This window comes from Symsagittifera roscoffensis, chromosome 5, assembly GCF_963678635.1.
Source record: "Symsagittifera roscoffensis chromosome 5, txSymRosc1.1, whole genome shotgun sequence".
NCBI classification, from domain to species: Eukaryota; Metazoa; Xenacoelomorpha; order Acoela; family Convolutidae; genus Symsagittifera; species Symsagittifera roscoffensis.
In genome coordinates, this window is record NC_087066.1 from 61,873,948 (window position 1) to 61,900,652 (window position 26,705).

A 26,705-nucleotide genomic window follows, 5' to 3' on the forward strand; every position below is an offset into this window, starting at 1 on the left:
TTCCACGTTTTTGGAGGGGAAAAAACCTTTAAAGCTCGTCTTTGCCATTAGCGCAATCCCTTTCTTCAAACAAATTGGTACATTGAACATTTTGCGAATCTTTCCCCCTTTGATCAAGGAAGCACCTGAACCCCAAATTAAGATCTTGCTTTGTTGTAAGGACCAGTGCAATTACATATGAGCCCAATATGAGTCCGCATTTTTCATCAAAAGGATAAAGAGAGCTTTTTTCCAATTCGCATGCTGAAATTGATATTTAAAAAGCAGACTTAACATAAGAGCCCCATAAAAAATTGCTTGGAAGGCATTGAAAGACGCTTTCTTGAAGCCCAGCAAAAAAACATGGTGGGATCCAGTCAAGGATTCAGCTGTTTAGATCCCTTGATGATTCTCACGTACTGATCTTTGTTTTTGATCAAGTGATAAAAGGAAGAGAACTTGTGTGCTTGTTAAAAACAGCATGTGTTTCGAATTCTTGGTGAAATAAAGAAGAGAGTGCCGTAAGACTGAATTAAGCCTGTTTTCAGGCATCTCAGAGCGAGAATCGAAATTTTTTTTTTTGGTATCCTTGAAGTTAAGGGGAAAGAAAACCTTGGGATGGGACTTTTGGGGGTTTAAAAATGGCAATCTTTAAACCCCCATAACTTTACAAAAAATGATCACAGGTGAAATATCTTTTCAAATTTGAGCTCAAGACAACAATACCTTTCGAATGATAAAAATTCCGTCAAAAATGGCTAATTAAAAAGTCGAAATTTGTCTGAAGAAAAAAACCCACCCCGAGCACAAATATGGAACCTGATCTAAACTATATTTTATGATTGGATAAATTAAATGTTTTACCAATGTAAAGTATTTAATATTAACCAATCATGATCCATCTAACTAACAACCCACTTATTTGTAAGTGCTGAAGTTACTTGTAATTTCAGCACCAGAGAGATTTGAATTTAACTTAGAAATTAGTTGGACTCTCCCGAGCACTTCAGCAGCCGCAATAAACCAGTATACCCTAGATCTATTGAGCCTAGCAGAGACTAGTTAAACAACCTGAGACTAGATAGTATAAGAGTAAGATTAGGATCGGTATTAGACTAAGAAGTTGCACGAATCTATCCGGCCGAAAATAAGATAGCGTGACGAGCAGACGGTGTACCCTATCCGAAATTACTCTATGAGTTACACTTCGGTCCTAACTCATCTGGTGCGACCATAAGTCTCGAACAAGACCTTATTAGATTAGAATTAACCAAAAATAGATTAGAAATTAGACAAAAACATTTACAAAATGTTATACGACAATAATTTAATTGAAATGTCTCTCCGACTCAATAGATCAGAGCCAATATTCCGAACCACAATAGAACTACCCGGAATTGGAAGAAGACCTCGAACCAAAGACGACATACGACAAATAGAAACTTGCCGTATAGTTATATGATAGTTCGGCAAAAGCCAGAACAAACTTTTATATTTCGAATACTACTTGCAATGAATTTAGATTTCCATTTGCAAACATAAAACCTTGAAGTTACTCTTCAAAATCATTTCAGGCGCTAAACAAAATTAATATTATACAATAACGATTGATAAAAAGATCTAAGATCGTTTCCCTAAAACTCTGCAGTATTATACAAAACATGTTTGAAAAATATTTATTGGAAAACAAAAATAAAAATTAGTAGCATGACAATAAATGGTTAGTAATCATAAATCATCCTGTTGTTCCAGCTTCATCATCTAAAACATAACAGCAATCATCAACTCACTAACATCATAAAACACTAAATCTTTCCTTTACACACATTTAAAACTTTATTAAAACTTAAATTCACTTAATTTTAAAACCAGATCATCAAGGCTTATCCTTGGATCTTAAATCATTTTCTACTTAATTAAATTTTAAATTTGATCATCAAGGCTTATCCTTGGATCAAACAGAACAACTTTGTTCTCCCCCACCCACTTAATTAGTGTCTAACGACCTCAAACGTCGATTCACTACCCAACCCTTTCTAAAGACCTAAGACTAATAGAAATTTTTAAACAAAACTAATCATTCAAATTAGGATAAACAGTGAAGAACTTCGGTTATTCATCCTTCACTTGACCCCCCCTCTTACCAGACCCAGGATAAATCTTAGACATAGTAAGTTTAAAATAGTATCTAACGAACTACTCGCGTTCTAATTATACCTGAACCTTGTGGATCGATTTACTATTCTCCAACCCTTGAACACAATCACTACCCCTAAGTAAGATTAAGTAAGTTAACACCTTAGCTTATACTAGTCACGAGAAAGTAAAAATCATTCTTCGGAATCGATATACTTTTCTCTCCAACCCTGAACAAATAGACCCAGGTTAAGCTAACCAAAAAATCGTAAGAACTAACAGTTTAAGAAAATAGAAATCATTTAACAACCCTTTGCATCCGTCATTCTAAACCTTATGTCATTTAAAAACCTAGGAAATAAACAAACAATCATTTTACACAATTGTGAAATAGATAACAAAAAATACGACCTTGTAATCACACCTCATACACAAACAGTTGGATACATTCGAACAAAACGACAAACACTAAGGAGAAAAATAATAACTAAACAAAGACAAATAACACGAAAAAGATTTTCAAAAAATCGAAACGCATTTTCAGAATCAGAAACCAACAGTTTAGACGAACTTTACAAACTAAAAGAATCAATAGATAAAAATTGCCCACTTCACGATCAATTATATTTCTCTGACTCAGAAACAACTTCAAATTCATCACAAAGAGGAAAAAGAAGAATAAAAAAGCAGTACAAACACAAACCAGTACATTTATACAATTGGAATCAACCAATTCGACACATTAATAATTACATATTAACAGTAATCGAACGAAAAAATGAGTTCAACGCACACCCCAGGTGAAGAAACTCCAGATGATGATGAAATCTTTCCTTTTATAGTAGACGCAGATACTGATAGAGGACAACACATATTTTGTCAAAATTTACTCGTAAATTTATTTGAACCCGGAATCAGTCCATGTAAAACAGAGTTCCCCGATGTAAAAATCAAAAGACAAATCATAGATCACTACTTAAAAGATATATGCAACATAACACAACAGTATGGAATCTACTCCATAGAATTCACTTCCCCAAACCATAATAATAGAACATATACTATTCAAACAGACGATCTTGATTTAGAATTTTCAAAAGTTTTTTCAGAATATATAAAAAGCATCCAATATCATAACTCACAAAGAGCAAACTCCATATTCACCAATGAAGTTTTCGCAATAATATATAGTTATATTTCGATATTAGAAAACGAAATCCCACTAACAAATGTCTCACCGACAGAAACATCTAAACATTTGAAAGTACGACATGAAATTACACTACTCTCTAGTTATTTAAACATCATTAAAGAAAATTTCACGAAAGATGACGTTTCACAACATACCAAACACGATCTACAAAAAATTTTAGCATGGTTCATAATAGATTATTTCACACACAATATTGATTTAATTGCACAAGCAAGAAAAAATTTTAGACCCCAAAATTCGAACGATGATACCGCTATCACAGAACAATCAGATTATGTTTGGGACCCCGAATGGTCTCATCCCGCATTTATAAGCTTTCCACAATCAATCTCAAGTCAAGCAATAGGTACAATATCTTACATAAGAGATTATGTAAGAGTAATACCATTAACAATTGATGCAACACCATTAAACTATAATACATTTTTACCCGATACACAAAATAATAGTTTAAACTCGACAGTCATACACAACGAAAACCTCAATGGAACTAGGAATCTTACTCAACAAGATATCCAGACACCATCACACTTCATAAATGAAGAAATTGTACACACAACAACTACACAACAAAGTATTTCACCAATACGCCCAAATTTAACAACACCAAGAAATACAAACCCTTCACAAACACAGGTAACCTTACAATCAACCGTTAAACCTTCGGTTGCTCCAAAATATTCCCATATGGATTACCAAACATACAGACCCATGACAATACCATCAAAAACACGCAAAACATTCACTAAAAACAACTTTGCAGACCATAATTATAATTATACACATCCATCAAAAACAAATTATCAACCACAAAGGAATTTTAATCAATATACAAAACCTCGAAACTGGGATAACCCAACGGCCCAATATAATTCCAAAAATTTTCAACCAAATCCTCCACAGGATCGCAGTGAAAATTACCCATTTTTTCAACAGAATAAAAATAAAAAACAAACATCTTATCAAATGGATTATTTATCCTCAGATGACGATTTCTTACAACCAGATATATTTGCACCAAATACTCAAGAATATCGTAGACAAGGAATACAGAGAACACGTACAAATCATAGAAATTTTTCTCCACAATCAATAGATGCACAACATAAACAACCAATTCAACAACAAAATCCAATTAATACACAATCCTTTCAACCAATTCAACAACAAAATCCAATGACTGCACACTCGTATCAAGCATCACAAATGCAAAATGAAATACCACTCCCATATTATCTCCAACAACATGAAATAACAAGAAACCAACTTTCAAATTTTTCTCAAATGCCAAATGCAGCAGAATCATTACAAATGACAATGAATCCATACCTTATGGGTGGATCATCAATAACATCAAACAAACCTTTAATGGTTTTCACAGGAACAGACCCTGAATACTCTGTAGAAGATTATTTAAATGCAGTAACAGCAAACCTGATTTTAAATATAGGACCTGAACCAATTAATACGCCACTACATCAAAACTGGATACATCGACGCACAGCGTTGATACAAACAACCTTAGATGGCGCAGCCCAAAAATGGTTTTCAGTACTACCTCTAGAAATAAAATCAAACTGGAAAAGATTTACACAAGAATTTTCAAAAATGTTTGACTCCGAAAGAAACAAACAACAACAAAGAGTTTTATGTAATGAAATTCGCAGATTACCAAACGAAACCATCAAGCAAATAGCAGTACGAATCGAAACACTAGTTCGAAAAGCATACTCACTAAATACACATGACTATAAAAACACAAAGATGACAGAAATCTTAATGATGACCTTAACACCACAATTAAGGAAAATAGCAATAAAAAAGAGAGCATCCCATCCTTCTTCAATTCGAGAACCCGATTTAGATTTTCGAAAACTAGTAGACAAATTAGAACAAGCAGAAATCACGATGAAACTAGAAGAAACGGAAAATCTGAAATTACAATACGTTAACAAAATTGAAACGACTCCCACTAATATTAATAATATACAGGAATCAGAAACAGACCTCGTTGAAAAAATCACTGAAATACTCAATATTTACGAAAAGAACCCGAACTTTAAAGGCAAACCATCTTTCAAAAAATGGTGTAATTATTGCCGCCGATACGGACATAGTATTTCCGAATGTAGACAAAAACAGCAAGAAAGTCAAAATAAACCTCAAAAATACAAAGAACCAAATAAATCATTCTATCAATATATGAAAAAAGATCAAAATCTACCAAACAAAAATGTATACAGCAACAACAGTTCAGGAAAACCACTTCCGAACAATACAAGTTATACAAGAAATCAATCCCCATATAACTCAAGTTATAGAGGAAGATCACCAGAACGAAGAAATACACAAAACTCATCACAAAATCACTACAATAGACCAAATAGTAGAAATAACTACTCCAGATCAAATTCAAATACACAACGATTTGTTTCTAGATCTAATTCCCAATCAAGAAATAACTACTATCCAAACAACCAATCACGAAATTCATCATACAATAGGAATAGAAACTACTCCTATAATAGAAATAGAAGTTATTCAAACAACCGAAACCAGAATTACCCGAACAATCGATCAAGGAATAACTCATATAATAGATCGAACTATAACAGACCAAACAATAATTACCAAAACAGATCGCGAAATAATTCACAAAATCGACACCCAAGTTATAATAATCGTTATAGAAATTATTCCCAATCACCACACCGGAATAATAATCACTATAATAACTCTAATAATCGTCATAGAAGCAGTACACCTAAACATCAAAGACAAATCAATCAAGTACAAGCTAACCCAGAAACAACATCAGACCCCCCAGGTATTGATGACACAGTAACTGATACGTTACAACTCAATCAAATAAACTGTACATCATCAGATTCAGAAAGTGATACTGAAAACACTCTTGCTATCAATATGATAAAAGTCGAAAATGACTATGAATCTGTCATATATGAACAACCCTTTCCATCACATATATATGAAAATCAATCAGAATTTCTTCAAAATTATTACACTACACCCATAAATTCCACACCAACAACGCAAGAAACAAATGCAAAAAATACTACAGAACAACCCAATCAAAATGTCAAAACAAAATGCTTGAATACAAACCACATCTACCAAAATATACAAAAAGAACAACCCAAAGAAAAAATCGGGACAATACCATTTCTCTTAGAAAGCCCAAGAAATAAAGAATTTCAACCACCAGACCTTGAAATAGATTTTTTAATTGATTCAGGAGCAGAATCAAACATAATAAACATTCCCACATGGAATGAAATAAAAACTTTACATCCAAAGCTAACACCTCTTGAAACCTCCAGTAAGTTAGCAACAGCACAAGGATCAACATTGATAAACTACGGAAAAATCCAATTATTTCTCCTCCCCACCAGAACAATGGAACAAAGCAAAATTTTAAATAAGCCATTTAAACAAATATTCCATATCACTGATATTAAATATAATATCATTGGAATACCATTTATTTCGAAGTATATACCAACAATTAACATCCTAAACAGTAAAATATTAATCAAAGATAAATATACAAAAACAAAAGAAACATCCCTAACATTTTTTCAAAGATTAAACAAACAACCACCATTCTTTTCAAAATTTTATCCAATATATAACCAACAAAGAAAACACCTGAAACCACTATCAGGAAACATATATAATTTTTCAATCAAACAAGTTCACCAATATGATAAAGAACAAAACAAACAAAAATTTTATATGTCAAATTTTGAATTCAAACCTATTCATAAATTTTTCAAAATCACAATCTCATCAATAAAATATTTGAAAAATTCGAATTCAGATATTATTTCCTTACATGTCTATAACAACACACCTTACCAAGTAACATTACCTTTAGGACTTTTAGGATATTGTGAAACCAACGCTACAATATCACCAATACATGAAAAAGCCTATCGCGTAAATAATATACTCCAATTACTAGATATTTGCCAATCTACAATTCTTAATGAAGAATTATCTATAAATAATATAATAAGTAACGAAAACAGAAATACGGATTATTTCACAAAAACTCCATATTTCAAACCTACATTCAACATCAGTAACTACACAGAGGACCAACAAAAATTTTTAACAATGTTTAATTTCCAACATTCACAAATAACACAAGACGAATTCGAAAAGTTAGCCAAACAGCTAATTAAATATTCATCAGTCTATGCAACATCAAAATTCGATGTTGGCAAAATCAGTTCATCACTACATCTCCCATTAAAACCAGACGCAGTTTTCAAAAAACAGAGAGCAAGTAAAGTACCAATTCACTTACATGATAAAGTAAACAGATTACTCGATATTTTAGAACAGTACAATATTATATCACCAGTTAATAAAGAAGAACAACCAAAAGGCAACACATTCATCAACCCCGTTATCATTCTAGCTAAAGGAGAATCATTAAAAATCGTTCTCGATGCTAGATACCTCAATTCACTTATAGATGAATCAAAATGTAATTGGCCCATTGAACCAATACAAGTTATTTTAACAAAAATAAACGGCAAATACTTTACAACCGCCGATATGAATAGTGCATACAATCAAATGCCACTAGATGAACAATCACGACGTTTAACACAATTTGTTATCGGAAACCAACAATACGAATTTAACCGCTTATTCTATGGAATATCCATAGGACCAGCAGCATTTTCAGCTTTTATGAGCAAAATTTTTAGACCACTAATACTCAAGAAAAACGCAATCACCTATTTAGACGATGTTTTTATGCAATCACAAACAAAAGACGAGATGTTCAATGTTTTAGAAAAATATCACCAAATACTTCAGAACGAAAATCTGAAGGCCGCCCCCGATAAATCACACTTCTTTTTGACAAGAGTTAAATTCTTAGGACATAACATAGAAAGAAAAACAATAACTCCACTGAAATCACGCATTGACGCTATTCAAAAACTTCAACCACCAACAAATAAAAAGAAAATCCAAGAATTCCTTGGAATGTTAAACTTTTTAAGTAAATATGTTTATAAAATGCAATTATATCTACGACCATTTTACAACATCCTTAGACAACAAAATAATTTTGAATGGAATACAGAACATCAAGCACGATTCGAAGAAATAAAGAAACTTTTAACTGAACAAATTTCAAACACAATTCCAGACCCTGATCAACCATTTTATGCAATGTGCGATGCTTCGAACTTTGGCATCGGCGCAGCACTATTACAATCACATAATGGTACAAATAAAATGAACCTCATATCAGCAAATTCTCGATTATTCACTCAAGCAGAGCTACGACTCTCAACTCTAATGAGAGAATGTACAGCCATAATATATACACTGACAGAATATGAATTTCTGATACTTGGATCAAAACATCCAACAGTTTTATTCACAGACCACAAACCAATCATTTTTCTTTTCACACAGAAATCTAACCCAAACCACCGAGTTTACAGATTTCAACTAATTCTAATGGAATTTCCAAACTTACATATAGTTTGGACTGCAGGAAAAAATCTTGCATTACCAGACACCTTAAGTCGAAATACACCACCTGAATTACTTACACGAAAAACAACAGTTGAAATACCCAAAAATATAAAATTCTACCTTGCAGAAAACGAAACATCACCTCGATTAGAATGCAAATATGCAGTAAAAACTGATATTGAACAATCACAAATAAATAATTTACAACATTTCCCACTTTATTTAGATTGTCAAAATAATCATTATGAAGTTGATTTACTTGGAACATCAACCTTCAAACCAATCCCATATTCTCAATGGATAAAAAATAACACCCAACAAAAACGAACAAAACAACACCTACCTAAAAAAGACCATTTTCCACTAATTGAAAAAGAAGATTTAACTGATAAAATAAATTTATCAGGACCACAAACAAATGATTCAAAATACACAATAAATCAAGTTTTTGACCTCCATGACCCACTTGATACAATACCCTTATCTAAATTAGAAATCGAAAACATTTTTCTCCCCCCAACAGAAACAATTACAATTTCAACACTGAAACAATATCAAAACCTTGACCCAGTAATTAGACAACTGAAATCATGGCACAAATATAAAACTAAACCTATCAAAGCAGATTCAACCATTCTAGGAAACAAAACACTCCTCCGATACTTTCGCAAATTTAACAACACAACAATTAACGAAAACACAGACCTTTTAGAGTATAACATGAATGAATCTACAGTTCCATGTCTCCCTTTAAGTATGATTCTTATAGCTTTTAATATTTCACATACACAAAATATTAAAGGACACTCTGGATCAGAAAAAACATATTCAAATTTTATACAAAATTTTTACTTCCCAAATGCACCAATCTGGATAAAAGTACTATGCAATGACTGTATAGTATGTCAACTAAATAAACCTTACCCAAATCAAAAACAAATAGCACAAAAACAAGATTTTAAAGGACAAAGTTTGTACTTTAATCATCGTATCTCATTTGATACTAAAGGACCAATTTCACCCTCATCAGAAGGAAACTCCTACATTATGGTAATTGTTGACGCATTTACACATTATGTAGCACTTAACCCAGTACCCCATTGTAACGCTTATTACGCTTACACAACACTCTATGAACACTGGATAGCAAAATTCGGACTACCAGAAATTTTAGTTACAGACAATGGTACAGAATTCATAAATAATGAAATAATAACACTATGTCATTTATACAACATTAAACACAAACCACGTACATCTCATGCACCTTGGACAAACGGCTTAGTCGAAGGTATGAACCGTTCACTACAAGAATATCTTAGATGTATCATCAACGGAAATGATACAAAATATACCGAATGGTCAGCAGATGTAAAATTATTTCCCTTAGCATATAATTCACAAATTACGACAACCTTAGGAATGTCACCATACGAAATGGTTTTTAACCAAAAGCCACGCAAACCAATAATGTTTACAGCAAATTCTTATAAAAACGCACAAGGTTATTGTCAACCAAATAAAGACTCAATTTGTTATAACCTCCCATTACATACGCACGATGAAGATCATTTTCATCACCCACAAATTCTTAAATTAGCCTCCGGTACACACACCGAATGGATTTTAAATAGAGATAAGAAACACAATGAAATTTACCAAAAAATAACGAAAAAGTTATTACAAAGACAAAACATAAATGACCAAATCAATTCACGTTTTACACCAGCTTCCGATTTAAAAATTGGAACATTTGTTTTAATACCTAATTTTAATACTCAAAAAGGAATTTCTAAAAAATTACAACCCCTCCGAAAAGGACCATACCAAATAATTGCAAAACCCACTGATGTCACATATAAAATTACCGACTCAAACAAAAAAGAAATCGTTCAGCACCGAAACAACCTATTACCTTATTACCCAAAAGAATACGCACTCCGCGAATTAACTCAATTATATTCTTTCACAGGATTAAAAATCATTCAAAACGAACCACATCTGAAAAACACAGAACAAAATGATAACCCCACCGAAAATCAAAACACAAAACCAACCGCCACCAAAAACAATACACAAAACCATAAAGAATCTCCAAAACCAAGAAAAAATAGAAAAATGACAGAACAAATAATACCCCAAGAAGAAATAGACAAATCTGAACATAGAAAAACAACAAGACTCCGAAATCAACCACGTAAAAACTACAAAATGTTCATCCCCCAATCTAAAATATTAAAAAAAGTAGAATTTAAAAAGTAATTTTAAGATTTTATACTTCACAATCTTGAAACCTCCGTAACATTTTTCATTTCAATTTTTCAAAATAACATGCTCACAAGTACGCAATAATTCTAGTTCAAAATAGACCAATAGGATTCATCCAATCCGCCACTTTCTCTAACTCAAACTAAGATCAATTAGACGAATAATCTAGAACTCCAGGCACATCTCTAACTATAACTTTACAACCTCCAGGTCAAAAATAAGCAAACCACTCCAACTTGACAGCTAAAATAAATATCACCATAATACCGTACCCCTCCCTTATCTAATAACCCAAAGATCAACAATATTTCCCCAATTCAGACCACGAATACCCCCAAAACAAATTTGATAACTTAGCCTAAAGTAACAAAATGAAGATTTTAATTAGCCTAAAGTATAAAAATCTTACCATACCCCGGATCATTTGACAAACAAAAATAAAGAAAAAGACGACCTCCCAGTCACCATAAAAATTGCCCCCAACAAATTTTTACAAAACTCAACCCACTTGTCAAAAAACTAATAAATAATTCGACCACACTAGAAAATCGCCTCAAACAGCAAAAAATATTCGACCAAGAGATCATTTCTTAAATGCTCTTCTCTCAAACAGTTGCTCAAATACTTATAAATTTTAAACATTTTTTTTCAATACTTGAAGCCTTTATAATATTTCTTTTTGATATACTTGAATATTTTCTAATAATCCTAATCATTTTTTGTAACATTTTTTTAATTTTCTACACTATACTCGAACTATTCCTCCAACTTTCCAAAACCCTTGAATATATCCACAGGTACGATTTTAACAACTTGTCTAAATGATACGAACAATTTTCAGTAGAACTGATATTTTTTTATTGTTTGTAATTTTCATAACATTTTTATCATCCCTCATTTTGACAATATGTAAATGTATAAAGAAAGCAATCATCACATTTGCCCTAGCAACAATTTTTCTAATTATTTTTTTGGAAGAATATTATAATAAACATAAACCTTCCCACTAAAGTAAAAATTCAAAAATCCATCAAAAATTGCTACCCAACAGTCACAGAATCAGTCTTCACCGACATCATCCCAAGATAATCCAACACCACCTTCAACTACTCAAAATCCTCAAACATCTACACGAATTTCTTTTCAAGACAATCCATACACTTTTGAAGAACGGCACGCTCGTTTATCTGAACCACTAGAACCAGTTCAACGACAAGCATCCCTAAGTGAACCAACATACAATCTTTACCCAACACTACCACAAGAACTAAGTAGAATACGAAACCTTAGTCAAAACCAAAACACAACAGAAATAAATAGACAAATTATACATCCTCGACGAAATAGAAATTTTCAAACTCCCCGAGTTCATTTTGATATACCTCAATACCCATCACAAACCACTCCAGAAAACACCACTGGTATCACACCAGAAACTCCTACACTTTTTTCACAACGAAGCACTTCAAGTCTACCTTCAGACTACTTAGGTTCAACACCAACATCTGAACAAGCACGAGAAAATCCTTTTAACCCCCCAAACCTAACATCACGACTGCCATATTGGACTACACATTCATTTACACAAGGTGAACCAAATTTAGTCAATGACCCCATAGATATTTCTACGGATACAACAACATCCTCATCACTACCAGAAACATTATCACTACCATCAACACCATCAATAAGCCAATTTTCACCACCACCCTTTAACTTAAATTTTCCAAATAATCTCGACGCCAGATATCGAGAACAATCATCAATAAATATTCCTTTAAGACTAGATTGGAATACATTCACAGCACCTCCACCATTATTTGGACAACATCAAGAAAGTAACCGCCTTCATAACTGGGCACTTAATAGATTACAATATCGCCAAGATATTCATAACGATATCCGTGATCACAATATTCAAATACTCCAACAAAACAGTTTACAATTAAAGTTTGAAATCACAGTTAAGTTAAATAACATTACCCAACATCCCTACCCATTAAATCCACCTAACATAACAGCTCAATCACTACCACCACCGTTTATAACTACTGAAGTAATATATAAATACGACAGATACACCAAAAACACAATTGGTTACATTACATTTTATAACCCATACTCAGGATTATCATACACATGTATATTCTAAAATTATTAATTTTTCTCCAACTCCCTTTTCTAGTAACCTCAAATCAAAACATAAACCCTTCCCCTCGCACAGGACCACAAGATTTATTAGTAACACATTACGATTGCGAAGAAAATGAACAAAAAACACTACACAAATATGCAATAAATCAAGTATCACAATGTGAAACAGAACCACAAGCTATAGAAACCACAGATATAATAGCAACACTCTATTCCAAAGCCCGAGCAACAACAGTTACAGGTTATAAATTCACAGCGACATTTTCCGAAAAGAAAGTACATTGTTCACAAGTCTCGAACGGAAACAAAAACCGACTTGACCATTAATCATTCTATCAAAGTAATATAGAACGTCTTTTACATCTCAATCCCGACGATTGTAAAAATGAATTACTTAGACTAAACATCACACGAAATAAAAACTCCCAAAGAAAATTAGTTAATTTTCAAGTTTTTTCAGACTCTGTACATCAATCACAACTTGAAAGACACCAAGGACATATAAAACTAGACGAAAAATACCCGTATAACGGCGCACACGGACGATTAACCTATGACCTACATGATAAACATTGGATACCACACATTGGTATAAATAACCCATCAAACTGCAAAGCAGACACGAAAAATAAAGGATACCAAGAAATAATGTTTTTCGATTGGAAAATACAACTCGAAAAAATACAACTCACACGAGATTTATCTGATAATACAATGATCTATCAAGGAATCCGACTACCTTGTAAAAATGATCAAGGATATTGCGACCCTACAACGAGAACACAAGCAACAATTGTTTGGTTCCCCGAAGATACATGTACAACATTTCAAGTAGCAAAAATACACGCTCGTATGATAAAATTTCACGAAAAATATTTTATACAATCAATTCCATATGAACAAGTCCATCCATCACGCAAACTAAGTTCCGATTTTAGAAACATAGACAATATAGAAAATAAATTGACACGTTTTCAAATATATCAAGAAACAGAACTTGCATGTAAATACAGGAATCCACTTCACAGAACACAATACTCTGAAATATTAGTTGAATACGAAAAAGGATTCGACATGACCACTGGAAAAGTAAAAATCGACCCATATGCCACAGGTCATCCTCTAAACGAAGGAACATCCTATATACCAGTTAATTTTGAAAAAAGTAACGGACAACCTGGTGGACATCTAAAACCTTATGACACCAGAAGCACACGCTTACAAGAATTATCACTAATGAATACTACATATTTCGGTAATATCCACTATGATATTCATTTGGATATGAAACTAGACTATACAATTAGCCGCATTTTTCAAGAAATGTCACTCTCCGAATTAGAAACACTACACCAACTATGCGAATTAGAACGAACACAAATATTACAATCACTTGCACTAGCAGTATTAAAAATACCCTACGCAGGATACTTATTATCAGGAAATAGATCAAATTTTTTAGACTATGAAGGAAACATCTTATGGTTTTATACTTGTACCAAAAAAGTATCACCACTATACGTTTTTGAAGATAAACGATGTTATAAAAGAATCCCTATCTTTTATAAGAATAAAGTACATTTCGTGGATACACTTTCACGAAGAACCTATTTCTGGGATACCGCAGTTCCATGTGGATCAGAAAATAGCCACAATGTAGTACAACTAAACCCTGATGAAAATAAATATTATCTTCTCACTCCATATCCCACATTAATGCAATCACTCAAAAAATTTTCACCAGAAAGCATTCGCGCTATTGCTCGAAACCCAAATATAGACTTACAATCAATAGGAATCTATTCAAAATCAGATATTCAACATCACATTAGAACACAACAATTCCAAGAATTATTAACACAAATGGACACTATACAAAGACAATCAATAGACCAAAATTTACGCAAACTTGCAGAAACCGCAGGATTTGCCGATATCTACACCCAAGACTATAGCGGATATTTTAAGGACATTAAAGATTACATATATCTAAACGGTGAAAAATACCGTCCCCAAGATATATCACCAATTAACATTTTTAGCTTTGTTACACTCAAAAATGAGATCCTCGATTTTCTAGGATGGCCCTACTACATCTTAGAAAAATTGACTATTTTATACGCAATGTTTAACTTTATTGGATTTCTTTTCTCACTTTTAAAAGGAATCTACAACACATGTGCTATACACACACAAGTAAACAGACAAGCAAGTGTAGCACGCATACTATTTGCAGGATTTTTTGGAATCTTTTCTACATCTATAAACAAAATTCTTTTAGACGCACAAATAAAAGAATATAACACAAAAATAACAACACGACAAAATACATACGACGAAGAACATAACAATGTCGACACACAGCCAACGGCACCACAATTACCACCCCTACCAAATAACCATCCACTATCCCTAGTCCCACGAAATTTTCGAAATTTAGCAATCACACATAATCCAAATTTTCGACTCAATACATCACAAAGTCCCGTCCAACATATAATGACACACCAGTCACAAGATGATAATACTTATGAACAAATTATTGAACAACCCCATACCACCGCTTTTCAGTCTCAAAATAATCATTTTTTTTAGCCCACGATGAGCCGCCAACTTGGATCACTACACCGATCAAATTCCCACCCAACCAATCTTACCTCCCCAATCCCAATAATACCACTTTTTGCTTTTCCGCCACCCGATTTTCCATCTAGCAATGTAACATCAGGCATGAATTCCGACACTAACTCACATATTTCAGTTTTATACTCCATCTCACAGCTAAATAACCCGAATATTGAAACCCCCGATGAATTTGCCGACTCAGAACCATCCCCATCCAATAATTTTCATAACCCTTCTAATTTTTCTCAACCTCCTTTTCAACCCATATTGTCCAATAACCCTGACCCAATCACTCCGACACCCTCTTATGCTTCCCAAGTTACCCCAACCTACTCCTCATACCAATCTGACCAATCATCTCATTCTCCAGACACCCCCCGAATCTCCCCAGAGCTAGATAATTTTATTACCCTCCAACAGCAACCCTACCACCTTAACACCCCGACCATAAACCAAATCTCCTCCACTACAATTTCATCCAATCCCCCTACACCCTCTTCAAATTATACTGAATCATTAACACCATCATCCACATCCACTATATCTTCACTAAACACTAATAGAGCTTACCGCACTTTTAAAAGAAAATTCCCCAACCATCCTTTCCCAGCAAAACCAGGAACAGCCCGTGAATACATCAACCACCCCCAGCATACTAACACTAAAGAATTTTTAGCTATCACCTTACCCTCGTTTCCACAATACACTTTAAACACCCCTCACGACGCTAACGAAACACGCAACTTTGTAGATGAATACGTTTTAATGCCCACTCTCTCTTGGACCTCATACTATCATTTCACTAACCCTCTTTGCTTACCATTATCTAACACTCACATCGATATAGAGCGAAATACGGACATGCTATATCGACTCACTACACCACTAACACCTAGACAATTTACTTACGTTGGATATAAAAAATCACTAAAAATACACACTGCACCTAGAGCTAATGAATATACACTAGAATACTACGATCACAACATCATTAGAGCTAACCAAGATCAATTCTTAGACGACGATCGCTTCGCTAATCCACAAATCACCGAGAAATTTTTCATCAAGACACCATATATATTTACACTAAACATCTTCGACCGCAAGTTTGATCACATTATTTCAGAAGCACTAACAGACACACAAGCATACGAAAGTTTTAAAGAACGCTTCCAAATATTTTCACTAACCTTTCATTTCCTTGCACCACACGAAAGAGATTTACACTGCTCACACGATATTATGTTGCGCACTAAACAAACACATACATACAGTTACTATCGTTTCATCCAAAATCACTTTGACCTCCACACACCCTCTAGACAACCACACCATCGTTTCCAATTCATCAATTCAAAATACACTTCACCATATTTCCTAAATTTCACATATTGTATTAAAGACACTAACCTCCATGGTATTCTTCGTAATTATGACCCCATAACCCAAATGTACATCTTCTGTCCCATCACCAAGACCTTCAACGCCGAAGAATCCCGACCCTTCCTTATCCCGCACGAGTTTGTACAACCTATAGAAATCCCAATTTTAGAATTCATCCACAACACTAAATTTAACCACAAATTATATAACTTAACCCAAAACACACCTTATGAGTTTGCAGTAGGCACTGAAGAACTAACCACTATTAAGGCACTTCAATTGCTTTGGCCACTGCTTCAAACTAAAAATATCATCCGCATCTTAGCTAAACTACTAACAACTTCAGAACTAATTCACGACATCTTCCCCCACGGTTTTTTCCCCGACGACTAACAGGTAAGTATGAATTAAGTAAATATTACTAATTAATTACAGTATTAAAAACTCACCATTCTTTATTCATGTTTTCTTTAGATTTTTAGCCTTCATCCTAGATCATCTGAAAAATTCACAAAAGAAAAATAAAAAATAGCAAACTTCTTCAAAACTGTTTAAGACCCTATTAAACTTTTGCACCAACAATTAAATAAATATAATACCAATGCAGTAAATTAATTTATAAAATTTCCCCCCAAAAGCAGTAAATCTACATATGATGAAAATTTGTATCTTAAAATTCCCCCATAACTAGCAGTAAATTTCTAAATTCTATGTAGTAAATTAATAAAATGCAATTGCAGTACTAACCTTTTGATATTTTCATTCATTCGCACAGAAATTCTATCCACACTCGCACAGCTCGCCCACGAAGAATTGTTTAAAATAATGAATTTCAGTTTCAAGTTTTCACACTCAACAACTCTAACATACAATAACATGTTTCAAACTTTCCTTTAACCCGGTTGGAAAGGAATCATATACTAAACAAAACTAACCAACGCAGCTTACTAAATACCACAAATCATAGAATAACAGCATGACTTAGAAAAGGAAACCAACGGTACCCAAACCGGATTAACCCAGTTTAAAACTGGATAATTTATTCTTTTGAAGACTATTACAAAGTCTTAGAAAGAAATAATAAAACACAAAAAAGTCGAAAGACAAACCCATACCACAAACAATTTGCTTTTTGGAAAAAGTACATAACCAACAAGACATAAGTAAAACCACAACAAACCCAACATAAAACGTTGTCACATAACAGGACCCCTCACAAACACCGCATGAAATCATACTCCCACTCCTGGCCTAACCCACCAGGAAAGGACGTCCTGAGCATGCTCTATAGCCGGCCTAACCCACCGCGCTACATCCACGCTTTGTGACCACACCTTTATTTTTAATAAGAGCTACTCAAGGGTGAGTAACTCTTCAAAATAACCGAACTAAAACAAAAAGCTTTTGTGAAAACAACTAACTAAAATCATTATAAAAAAATATTAAACTAATAAAAGTTTTATAAAATGTAAAATCACATGATGCAATATATAGATCAGAATACAACACCAAGGACGAACATCAAAAGACAAGACGACCTCACTACACTCGAGAGAGAATGACCAACTACAATCGATATGCCGCTCACAATCACAACTCAAAGGATTTAGAGTACGACTTGACTTCGCAGAAAAGGACTTCATTGAACTAGACCAATGACCACCTCGATGTTCAAGTATACGTACAGATCCGAGTAACCAGGCATCCCCTCCACGCACAATCTCCACGCCATTCCCAAACTAGATCATACACAAAAGAAGTTCTCCACGCAGAACAGAAAAACCTGACATAGCCAACCATTCTGGAATCAGAATTGACTTTGTTGCAGAGACTCAGTCGTTGTCACAAGAAGAAGCGAAAGAAAATTATGATGTTCGCCAAATACCAACGTCCATCATCCACCCTTGAATTACAGAAGAACTGTTCTAAAAAACTCTGTAAAACCCGGATGGGTGGAACCTGATCTAAACTATATTTTATGATTGGATAAATTAAATGTTTTACCAATGTAAAGTATTTAATATTAACCAATCATGATCCATCTAACTAACAACCCACTTATTTGTAAGTGCTGAAGTTACTTGTAATTTCAGCACCAGAGAGATTTGAATTTAACTTAGAAATTAGTTGGACTCTCCCGAGCACTTCAGCAGCCGCAATAAACCAGTATACCCTAGATCTATTGAGCCTAGCAGAGACTAGTTAAACAACCTGAGACTAGATAGTATAAGAGTAAGATTAGGATCGGTATTAGACTAAGAAGTTGCACGAATCTATCCGGCCGAAAATAAGATAGCGTGACGAGCAGACGGTGTACCCTATCCGAAATTACTCTATGAGTTACACTTCGGTCCTAACTCAAATATTCCGTTACTTTCGTATCAAAAGTCGGAACATAAATAAATAAATTCATCTTTGAGCTCAACGTTGATATATTTGAGATGGAAAAACAGTTCCATACGAAATGGTTCATAAAAGTTGGTGTGAGAAAAAATAACCCGGCGTATTTATTCCGTTATTTTTTCGGAAATCAGAACTGAAATATTTTATTTGAAACGCTCTCCGAATATCAATTGTTTTGAAGGCCATTGAATGAAACATTTTGGTGAGCTGGTAATTGTTCCGGTTCTACTGAACAATCTGCCCCCCCTTTTTTTCAGTAGAGGGGTTGGAGAGAAGTTATTAAGAAGATTAAGTTGTCGAACTTTTGACCAATCAGAATGCAGCAAAATTAGAATTCTCATTACAAAGCTCTAGTGCTAATTTACTGTATTTGTTCATAGGGATGGAGATTCTTCGGCAGATACCATAGGCGGGAGATATTTTTAAGTAGATCCATTGTTCCAAATTTTTCAAAAAAAATTCTGACAACAAATGCATTGACGCACTTCAGCCTTTACACTGGTAGTTTCATGAACCTTTAAGTATAGCAGTAGATATGGTCGCTTTTATAAGTATATATGCTCTGACATTATTAGAAAAACTGCAGTTGTAGTTATAGAATGAATTTAAAATTGTTGTCAACACATAATAATATTTTGTTTTTCAAAAATAGTAAGAAAACTTATTTTAACAATTAAAAAAAATGACATATGTTTTTCTACTGAAACAATTAACCCAACTTTAAGCCTGCAACAACATGGCGTTTGCAAAACTTCATGGGCAAAATTTTGTTTTGAGCAGCTGAGTTTCGAAAAACATTTTCATCTATGTCGATTTTTGCTCTGCAACTTTGAACATTTTTGCATGGTTCTACATATTTTTGAAGGTTGAGTTAAAACTTACCTAGCACAGTGGTAAGGCGTTCACTTTGAAACGTCAGATCGTGTATTCGATCCCATACCTTGGCAATGATAGTGTGTGAGGACAAGCTCTCACTTGACCTCCAGCTTCAGGTCTACCACAACCTGACCAAATTTGGCTGCAATAGTGGTACCACGTAAAAGTTCTAGACACAAAAAAAACAACCTTGAGTCGCAAAAACCAGCTTCGCTCAGCAAAATAACACTGTCTGGAATGTGGGGAGATAAGGCAAATAAGGCAAATGGACTATCCTCGACAGGACTATTAAGGTCTACTGATAGCTCCTCTGCGATTTGCAGGAACTACAAGTATTATTAATTATTATTATTAAAACAGCTTACCTTATTTGTATTTCCAGGAGTTTTTAGCCTCAACTTCACACTCAAATCAAAGTTTGAACATCCAACAAATCAAATTGACATCCAACAAATTGACATCAAATTTTTTGAAATAAACTAATCAATTTCAATTTTGTTTTCAAAACCTTCCGATGTTTATTGCAAGTAAAAGGTAATTTTTTTTTGGCTTCACCCACTTATTGGATTGATTAACTTTGTGTTTGAGACGGACAAACCGCTTGTAATACCTTTTGAAAAAAAAACTGCTTTTTTGCACACATAACAGAATCAAAAAATGCCAGAAAGGTGGTTTTAATGCCCCATACTTTCATTAAACATGATGTCAAGTCTTACAACAGTTTTTTCAAACTCAGTGATTTCAATCATTCAGCCTCATAGAAAACTACATAAGAACTTTTAGGCTATAAATTCGAAATCTATCTGGTTAAAAAAACACCCACTCACACTTTTTGTCACGTAAAGTCAAAAACTGAAAAAAAAACATCTTTGTATCAGACCTTAATTGTTTTTTAGTCAAAGCAATAGTCATAACGAAAAATATACAAAGTTTGCTTTTTTGTATGACTGGGGTTTGAAGATTTTTGTGACATTTTCATAATAGTATTATTTTGAGCTAAAAAGCTGAAATGATATTTCCTATAGTTTTTTTGATTGAATTGTAAAGCACTGAAGTTGGCCGTTTTGGGATAATTAAGGCGCGATACGCTTCATGCTTTTAACCAATTAGCGAGGAAACAATCTAGATCAGATGTCAAAACAACTATTTTGTGGAGTGCCGTTGAATCCAATATTTGTCTTTGTAAGAAAATATCACATTGAAAATTACATTGCTCGTAGAGAGAATTTTAAAACAAAACAAGACTGCTCGTATCAGCCCTGAAAATTCCGACTGCCTTTTAAGGTCTATGGAGCATTAATAAGATGAAAAATTTCAATGTAAAAAAAAATTTAAAAAAATTTTTGAAAAAATTCTGGATTTTTTTTTTTAAAAACATCCCCCCACGCGTCATATTAAGTACAAAGTGATAGATTTTGCGCCTATTAACAAATCAATTATGGCATATAAGCTTCCTTGAACCAATTTCGAACAATTTCTAAGAGGGATTAAATCTCGCTTACGCGTTAATAGCGCAAAATTTATCGCGCGTTAATTGTCCCAAATTGGCAAAAATGGCAATCTTTAAACCCCCATAACTTTACGAAAAATGATCACAGGTAAAATATCTTTTCAAATTCAAGCTCAGGACAACAATAGCTTTCGAATGATATAAAAAATTTTGTCTGAAGAAAAGTCGAAATTTGTCTGAAGAAAAAAAAACCCACCCCGAGCACAAATATGCCGTTACTTTCATATCGAAAGTCGGAACAAAAAGAAAAATTTCCTTTTTGAAAACCTGTATAATTTTTAGAGACAATGCAGAACAGCGACAACATTCAAAGTATTGCCCTGATATGCAGATTTTTACTGCTATCTCAAAAATTTTAATAATTGTTTCAAAATAATAAACAGTGAAAGATAGTCGTTTGTTTTCGCGTCCAGTTTCTGTTTTGAAAGTTTTCAAAAAAACAAATTAAATTCTTAGCGGATTAAGCATTAAAAAGGCCAAACAAATGATAATTAGTATTGCGATAACAAATACTCTGATAACAAATAACAAATAGATATTCTGATAAGTACTGTTCTAATTTGGTTTAATTTGTTGGAAAAATTTTCAAACCAAAATAACATTTTTTTTCGATTTGTCCCGCACACTCTAATTGAAGAATATTCTAATGTACACCACAAAGTGATGTATTTAGCGTCCTGTATCTTGATAATATGACCAAATTATTTGCCTCAACTTAATTTGAAACGCATTATTCCGCCTCAATGCGTGATATAAGAGTACAATATAATGCGCGTTAACTATCTCAAATTGCTTTCATTACTTTTTCAATTCCCCATTACTTTAAAAAACAATGAACACAATTAGAACATTTTCTCAAACTTGAGCTGAGGACAACAATGTCTTACATGTGGTGCACAAAAAATTTCCGTCAAAAATGCATAGTTAAGAAGTCGAAAACTGATTGAATAAAGAAAAACAACCCAAGCATAAAAAATCCGCACTTTTTTGAAGGTCCGAACAAAAACGCTACAAAAAACAATCACAGGTTAATTTTTTTAAATCCTGTGCTCAACGATATATTTTAGATGATTGAACTCTAATTAATCATTTGAACTCCAATCAACAATATCTTCTAAATAGTCTAAGCAAACTGTCAAAAGTGTTTAGTTTAAAAGGTCAAAAATTGACTGAACAACCACCTCAAGCATATATTTTACGTCATTTTCTCTACCCATTAGACCACCGGGTGTTTAACAGCCGTCTCGAAACTTAAATCGAAAACTATTCAATGAAAAACTAATGCCGCTGAGATCAGTTTTTTATTGCAATTTTCGCTTTCCTAAACTTTTGAACTTAGACTCGAATTTAATATACTTAAAAATTATCACCTTCAAATTGAGATATTCAATAAAGTTGTCTTGCTTTTTTAAACAGAATATTTACAGTGTTTTGTGTGGTTTGAGGTGAACTAAAACTTAGACCAAACAAATCTTGTAGTAATTCCCCAAAATCAGACAAGAACGCTGTAAAATCTTGATTTATTGAGTAAAGACTAGAGTTTAATATATTGCTAAGTATGCTTTTATCTTATGTTTGAGACCAATTTGATATTTTGCTGGCACCAAGTCGATCACGCATAGATCAGAGCAGAGCTGTCCAGGTTTGGTCCACGCCAAAATGAGACCTAACAAACTTACTTCCATTTTTTTTAGCAATGGTCAAAAAAAAATCAGGAAAGATTGATCAAATAATATCTGACATCTTAGTAACAGGCATCTGCCTTCCCCCGTACGATGGTTCTTAGCAACAGATTACCATCGCCGTAATACAGAAATCAACAATTAAGCATGCAGATATGGTTTCTGTATTGTGTATAAAATCCTTTTGCAAAAGGGGTTAGTTAATAAAAAGTCGGAACACAAAACCCAGTATCAGTTTTAAAAAAATAGCGGAAAAAGAGCGATCTCTTAACATACCTAAAAATAATAACATCAACAAAAACTAATTAATTGTCATCTCACGTTCTTCATGACCTTCTAATTTCATACTTTAATATCGGATTGAAACCGGTATTAAAGTTCTCACTTCAGGTATTCGACCCCCTGCCGACACAAAGGATCCACCTTTGGTACTATTTTAAGACATCAAATTTTGGCTCACCAACCCTAAAGTTTTTCTAAAGGCGCCTTTGGCGCTAACATGTGCAAAAAATTTCCGTCAAAATTTGAGGGAAAGAAAGCGCGCGCCAAAAAAACGCAATTTTCTGGTCTACATTTTCCAAAATATGACTAAAAACACCTTTTTTGGCCTGTGTTTTCAAATATTTGCATTTGCATATTTTTGTAGTGATATAGAAGTCAGAATGTCAATTGGGTTGACCTGAAAAAATTGTTCGACCTAAAAAAAGGCCAACCAAATTTCTTTTTAGAAAATCCGTTCCTCTCCCGCTAAAATCCAAGATCCGCCCCTGAGCCAAATAATTTTCTTTCAATTAACTTTATTTTCACATTTGAATAATTTCATGGCGCAGTCATTAAGACCTGGCTCGAACATTTCTTTGAGTTGAACGTTGGATTAAGAATCTTTTCTTGGCGTAGTCATCAAGATCTGGTTCAGGAAGAAAATCTATTAGGTAATGCAGCCTTTTTGTAAAGCAAATCCATTAGATAGTGGAGGAAAATGTATTAAAGATTACAGTCTTTTGGTCTATTGTTTTGGGTCTATTGTAATACGATGAAACTTGAAATTATAGAATTGTGAACCGCTGGCTTTATAGTAGCAACTTTGTTGAGCCGCACTTGATGAAAAAAATGAAGTTGCGAGTTTCCAAGAAATCTAGTAGCATGTGGTATTTCGCGCTCAATTAGTAACTCAAGTGCTTCCAGCAAAACTGGATAACGGGCAAGACGCTGCACAGCTCCTTTTTTTAGTTCCCGGGTCGAGGTTCGCAACTCATGTCCAGAATTTTGCGACCAAATTTAAGCATGTCTAGACTTTCACAACCGGAACTTGGCATTTTCAGAGTTTCGCGACCGAAATGATCCATCGCGACTTTCGCGACCGAGATACTGATGGCGCGACCCGAGTTTTGCTTCCCATTTTTAGAATATGCAGACTTGTGTGACCAAATTTTGTCTTTTCCAGACTGATGATGGCTTTCATTAAAAATAATGAAATCATCATGGAGTGTAATAACTACATAAATGATAGATTCTTCAGCCCTATTTGAGTTATTTTTTTAATAAGGAGATTTAACGTAATTGAGTAAATTCCCCTAAATTGTGTTAGCACGCTTGCTTTTGCTGTCTGTTTCCTTTTTAAATATTCAGGTAATTTTCTGGATCTTGTCAACTATCTAGGGTACCTTGTAACAATTTTCCTCCCCTATAAAGAAAGAATTCAACTGTTAAGCATATACCAATGATGCACATTGCAATAGGGGGGAGGGGGATATTTACCAATTTGGCATATTTAGAAATTTAAGACACTATTGGACCAACCAGATCATGCGTGGATAATTAGAATTGCCCCCCCCCCCCCCCCCCCCGCTGAATCCCCTCCCCTGAATTATACGTTAAGGGATCTGGGAGCGTGTATAAATGAATTTCCTGTTGTTTTCACTCTCCTCCGGTACATCGATGTCTACAGCTGAGATCGTTAAGCCAGTGTTTTTTTCTTTAGCTTCATTGGTTCATCTCAAAAGAAGACCTGGATAGAAATGGGAGAGTTGGAACTTATCGCGAGTCAAACAAAACAGCGCAACCTAGTAAGAAAGAATAAACTTAGTTTAACAGGTGAATCGGATAATCACGTTTTGTGCCACACTGAGCAATTGAAGACCAACCCTCAAACCATAATCATCTTAAATTGAATTTTATCCGATTTCGCCCATTATTTATCTCTTTTGTTTTCAGATAATTTCCAAAACAGCATTGAAGATTCAATTCGAACAGTCAACAAAGAGCAGTTCGGAGAGCCAGAGATTCGAAAAGCCGACAATGGCAACAGAAGTCTTGAGGCTGCTCTCACACGATTGGCTGACTCAATAGAGCAATCAAATACGCCTGTCGTTCGCACAGATTGGATGCGATTGGCTCAGTTCGTTGACAAGGCAATGGCAATAGCCTACATTTTGATATATTTAATAACACTGGTTTACCTGGTTATTGCCTTATCGTACAGAAAAATAGAGTGACCTATCTAATTGCGTGATTTTGTATTAGAGATGGCAGAACCACTCAACAACTGACTTAAAGACTATGACAAAGACTGACTTATCTGACTGTGTGCTTTAATTTTTTCCCCTACAAAATCAGTTCCGTTTTCAATCGCCACTCAATCTATTAAATTTAAGTCTAAGTGTAGCGCTCCAATAATGTTCAAGAGTTCAAAATTCTTTGCACAAAAAAACTAAAACTTCCTTTAGCTCCTGTCCTATATGATTTTGGTTTTTAAAATTATAGTTACTATAAAAAACTTGATGTCAAAAAATTTTTCAAAAATTTAAAACACTGACATTGTAAACCGAATACGTCAAAGTTCCAAATTGAAACCCGAAGAGTTTGCTTAAGTCAGGGCAAAAAACGAATCTTCCGATTGCTCTACGTGAAAGTTTTTTGCTTGCTCTACGTGAAATTTTTTTGAATTTTT

The 26,705-nt window shown here is 33.8% G+C and overlaps 1 protein-coding gene across 3 annotated transcripts in view; it reads left to right on the plus strand.

Annotated features, from left to right (window-relative positions):
* LOC134846483 (neuronal acetylcholine receptor subunit alpha-9-like) overlaps positions 1-26,419 on the plus strand; it is a 62,282-nt gene extending 35,863 nt beyond the window's left edge. For all 3 annotated transcript variants that reach the window (XM_063863857.1, XM_063863858.1, XM_063863859.1), the window contains 2 exons: positions 25,737-25,821; positions 25,970-26,419. In XM_063863857.1, the coding sequence (XP_063719927.1) occupies positions 25,737-25,821; positions 25,970-26,250 (366 nt within the window). In that variant the 3' untranslated portion in view covers positions 26,251-26,419. The remainder of the gene's footprint in view (positions 1-25,736; positions 25,822-25,969) is intronic.
* The last annotated feature ends 286 nt before the right edge of the window (positions 26,420-26,705 follow it).